This window comes from Bison bison, unplaced genomic scaffold (assembly GCF_000754665.1).
Source record: "Bison bison bison isolate TAMUID 2011002044 unplaced genomic scaffold, Bison_UMD1.0 scf7180017862013, whole genome shotgun sequence".
Taxonomy (NCBI): Eukaryota; Metazoa; Chordata; class Mammalia; order Artiodactyla; family Bovidae; genus Bison; species Bison bison.
In genome coordinates this window covers 278268-283545 of record NW_011492585.1, presented here as the reverse complement: position 1 = coordinate 283545, position 5278 = coordinate 278268, and the positions used below count along the sequence as shown (strand labels likewise).

Here is a 5278-nt window from a genome sequence, read left to right as displayed (position 1 = left end):
GGGGGTGGGGGGGATGTGAAATGCCCCTGCACTGTCTGACGGGAGAGTGCAGCCTCCTGAGAGCCCACTAGTAACCCCTGGCCCCTGGGGCAGAAAGGCCCGGCCACGCGTGCTCAGGGAGGTGTCCAGGCTCTCCTGGGCTGAGTCAGGACTTACTTGTCAAAATCGGTGAAGAGGTTGACCCTGAACGTGTGCTGCTTGTCAAGCTTGTAACCATCGGCATTTTTCACGGCGTCCAACGCGTGGGCAGGGGATGCGTATTCCAGGAAAATATACCTGAATCGAGGGAGAGGGCAACTCACAAGCGTGCAGACCCAAAGAACAAGCAGGTCATGCTCCACACACCCAGGGCCCCGCAGGGCTTGTACGCACCATGAGCATCCATGACCCGTTTGCCTGCCACGTCCCAGAAGCAGTCAGGTCCCTAGCAGAGCAGCTCTAAACATGAACAGAATCCCAACACAAGATCCAATGCCTCTAAAATTAACCAAAATGCTCACTACTCTGACTATGGTAACCGTTCTAAGGATGTACGTGTTCATCAAAACTTATGAAACTGTATACTTTAAAACTCTGACTTAACTGAGTGTCGAGTATCGTTCAACAAAGCTGTTTATAAAAAACAAGGATAGTCTGATACTGTGTGTTACAGGCAAAATCACAAAGGCTCTCAGAGAATGTTTCATTTTAATAAAAATCACACATGCAACTGCTCCAAAAAAGGTCTCCTCCCGCCTTTCTGAAGCACAAAACATTACCTGTGTGTGATCAGTTTTCCAAGAAATTAACACTATTCTAGGCAGTTTCTAAAATCTGAAATTAAAAAATGAAGTTTATACTACTTTCTCATTCCTGTCCCATAAAAGATGTCTTTGCCCATACTCAGAGGTTGATGTTTTTATGAAATTTTAATGGAGAAAGTCTGACAAGTCTGTGGAGCAACCAACCGAGCTTTGACTACTGCCAGCTGAGTACGACCACTCGGGTTTCACTGGGGACTGCCCAGAGGCGCCGCAGGCACACACTCTTCCTGTACCCAGAAGAGGACAGGCACAGGGCTGTCCCAACTGCTGCTCGAAACAGTTGACAGGAAAATAGACAAACTGTCCCAGGACAGAGCACCACAGCATTTACAAGGAAGCGATCAGAATTACATTTACCAACACAGAAAACCTAATATGGAATTTAAAAAGCCGACTGCAAGACACATACCTCATGCTATCGTTTTTAAAAGACACGATATTTTAGGTAACAGCACAAAAAGAGTTACTAACTGAACAATGACACAATGCTTTCTTCTAGACTCTAAGGAATACCCCCATTTCAGATGTTAAAATGTGGCAGAAAAGCATATTTTAGAATCAAAATACGTCAGATTTTCCTGAAGCCCTGCCAACCTCCAGATTTGCCTAGGATCTACCTCTGATCAATCACTGTTTAAGGACAGAAGAGACCGAGCTCTGATGTCCCAGCAGCTCAGCAGCCGACTCACAAAACCCAACTCAGAGCCAGTTGCCCAGGTCCTTCTCCCCCCGGCCCTGTTGATGGTCCCTGCCCCGAGGCTCTCGAGGCTGCCAGGCTCCCCAACCCACCAGAGTCCACAGCACACCACTGCCTTCACGGCATCAGCTGCCGAGAAAACAAACCACACGTCCATGCTGGAGGACATCACTCACCCTTTTGTCCTTCCGTCCTCCTCTGGATAGAAATCGTTTGTGATTTTCCCAAACTTGGAGAAGATCTTATGGATGACATTTTTGAGCTTCTCCAGGCGGTCAGGCCCCACCTGAGGCACGTTGTCGACCACGATCACCGAGTCGATTCCGTCTGCTTCCTGCGGCCGGTCTTTGAGCACATCCGCCAGTAACTCTGCAGGAGGGGAAGGTGTGCCTGTGACTTTCTCTGACCAAGTTAATGCACCAGGTTAGCACACTGAACACATTTCAAAAAAGTAAAAAATGAATAATTAATCTGAATGCTTTTGCTCTGAACGTTACAATATCACAGCCCTGGGTTGACTAAAAATTTAAACTTGAAATAATTGGGAGGACTGTAACTCTTTACAAGCCCCTAACAGTCAAGATATGTCAATAATAGACAATATTCAATGAATTAAAAAAAATTTTTTTAAACTTTCCCCTCTATGCCCAAATCAATTTTTTAAAAAGAGCCTTTAACACTGAAGAAGGAAAGAGGATGGACTTTTACCAGAAAAAAAAACAAAAACCAAGTGAGCTGAGGAACGCTTGTGGTAAGCCTTCTCCGACCCACCTCTGTCACAAACTCATCACCCAGGTTCTTTACGAAAAGCAGCCTTGGTTCAGACAGCATGGGACGGCGACTGGCACGTACACCAGGTGACCAGAGACTACAGAGCTCGGGAAAGCGCGAGTGGTGCGTCCCGTGGGCTACGGCGTCTCCAGGGGGACGGGCCACCCGGCAGCCCCGTCACTGGGAGACGCCAGCCGTTTAGACGTTAGACGTAAACGCTCAGAACGGCGCTTGGAACAGAGCAAGAAACGTCAACTAGTATCTTCATAACTTCATGCCAAAGCTCAAAGTGCATTCTGTTCACGTCACAGAACGGGAATTAAAATCACAGGACCCAAATCTTAAGTGTTCTCAGTAACACAGATTTTCCTTGACTTATGATGGGGTTACTTCCCAATAAACTCACTTTTGAACCATTGTAATTCAAACCATCACAATTTCAGGACTGTCTGTACAGGCAAAATGAATGTCCAAGGTAATTTTTAAACAACAGCTGAAGAACAAAGGCTTATTATCTGTGTATCTACGTGTTCTAGAACCTAATTATGACTAGTTTTTTAAGTATTTCAACATGTTATAAAGGACACATGCCAAAATATTCTTTGCTGTATTTTATTTTCAAAAGTTGAGGTGAATTCTCTCCACTTTTAGTGCTTGAAATTTGCAATAATAAAAAGTCTTTAAAAAAGGAAAAAGAGTAATTTCCAGAGGCAAGTCCTGTTATAAACTACCTCTAATGAATTTCAACACCTTTACGAATGATATTGGAAACGTTACCTTAGATAAAAGAACTGCCATTTAAACTTCAATGAAGCTAAAATCATGACCAAACAAAGAGGAAACAGAGAGAAAGAGGCAGATTAGGGCATCTTCCCTACAGAGACTGGAGTAAGATGCCTGGGTTACTTTGAAAGCTGACTTACCAAACTATTACATCGCCTGTTAAGCCTGGTCTTAATTTACAAGGTTTACAATAAGAAGCTCAGCTCTTATATAAACCGTGGACTCCTTCCCACACTTTTGAAGTGTCTAGCTTTACAAGAACCCGCCCATACACAGTAAGGGAATGAGCATAGTAACCACACGAAAACATTTCCTTCTCATCACGGCCCACGTATCTGGTTACTCTTGGCTCATGGATTTCCAATCTGACTCCAGGAGAAATACAAAAAATCCAAGTCTCAAGACTTAAGTAGCAAAGACATTTGGTCAAAACCTTTAGCACACCTTTGCTTGGTTGAGCACCAAGGACAAAGACAGCTGTGATTACGATGCAAGTGTGTGACAGAGCTCAGCTGTCTCAGGGAGGAGGGGGCAGATGAAGGCACTGGAGCCATGGATGCGCTCAGTCCATTTTCACAAGAACCGGTACCTTGAGCATCACTCTCTGACCCTACAGGACAGTTCTCATGAAACAGAAAACACATGAGCGCCTGACTACAACCACTGGCCTCGAGGAGACAGCCAGCTTGCTCAATTTTAGTTCCTTAGGACTAGGAGCCTCACAGGCCCCTCTGAGGAAGTATCAGGATCACAAGGGCTTCCAGAGGCCCTCCCAGCAGTCACCTGGCCTGGCTGGCCCGTGCGCATGCCAGCATCCTGTCACACCATGCAGAAACCCTGTGTGAATCAGGTGTGTTCAAATAATACTTAAAAAAAGTGAACACTGAAGAACTCAAGAGGAGCTTTAAAACCACAACTTAGATTTTAAAATATAAGAAAAACTGGTGCAGTAAAAGAGAACAGTGGTCTAAACTGGGGGGACGGGGGATGGGCTACCAAGCAACACTACCTCTCAGCAACCGACTCCCCAGCACACACATTCTCTTAGAGGTGAACGGGTGAGGGGCTTGGACTGGGTCAGCGGCTCCCAAGTCCTCAGGAGCAGGACAAGCGCAGCCTTTCCTGCTTTTCATGCTGAAATGTCTTTTGTCTCATGAAACAAAGTATAAGACAATGCTGACAACCTTTAAAATTGTTTCAAATAAGTCATTATGTGGCCTATCCCAAACCTATACAGTGCTGTACATCAGTTACCTCTCAATAAAACGGGAAGAAAAAAAAAGCATTTGATACAGAATTTTAAAATATACTATGTTTCAAAGTCAAACAACTCTATGTTCTCTAAACTTTCTCATGTGAAATTCTTTATGATTCTGACTCAATCTCAGTGATCAGACACACTCCCCCGCCAATCTTTCTATCTCTACGTGGTAACATCTTATTTTTCTGGTGTTTCATCAGCTATTTCAATGATGTTTCACTCATTCCCATTTTAATAACGTGGCCAATATGCAGAGGAATCCATTGATGTGCTCCCAGCCTTAAAAGTTACAACGGCTTAAAAACAACGCAAAAACAAAAACAAATGAGATCAGGCATCATCAGAAGTCACCTTAGGAGACAGGCTTTCTCAGGCAAAAAGGAGAAAAAATGCCTGTTAATCGGAACCAAGGCAGAACCAAAGTTATACTACAATTCAAGAATACCATTGCTAACAGAAGGATGGTGGCATGCCTACAGATTCAGGAAAAGGGCTGTGAACAGGAATCTGGCAAGTCTGCCTGGACTGTCCCACTGAGGACCTCTCTGAGGAGACACTCCCGTGGGGCAACCGGAGCAAAAGAACCCAGTCTGCCCACTCCGCTCTGCCCACTCCCGAGACAGCGTCCGTCCATCCATACGGACACGGCACCGAGTCAGTTTCAGGCCTCTGACAGGCAGGTCTGGCGGGGCACCCAGACCTCAGAGGAAGGGCTGTCACCCGGGACCGTGCAGCACGTGGAGCGTCCTGCCTGGCCGGGCCCTAATGACCACACCGCTGCACACTCGGCCACGGCTCCTGCGGGCCCGCCGCCGGCCCTCGCCGCCCTCCAAACTCCCGGCTGCAGGGCCAGTGCCTAGCTCGCCAAGTTGTCTCCCCCTGCTCCCCTCCTTCTTTCGGAGAAAAGACGGCGATCCAGGCGCTCAAGGAAGCCTTCCCCAGGTGCGGGGAGTCAGGTGGGGG

The 5278-nt window shown here is 46.5% G+C and overlaps 1 protein-coding gene across 1 annotated transcript in view; it reads right to left on the bottom strand.

Annotated features, from left to right (window-relative positions):
- Positions 1–5278, bottom strand: part of EIF3B (eukaryotic translation initiation factor 3, subunit B) — a 22289-nt gene that overhangs the window by 12563 nt on the left and 4448 nt on the right. Inside the window, exons 3-4 of the mRNA XM_010832662.1 lie at positions 1677–1869; positions 157–276 (exon numbers count right to left, since the gene is read on the bottom strand). Of these exons, the coding sequence (XP_010830964.1) occupies positions 157–276; positions 1677–1869 (313 nt within the window). The remainder of the gene's footprint in view (positions 1–156; positions 277–1676; positions 1870–5278) is intronic.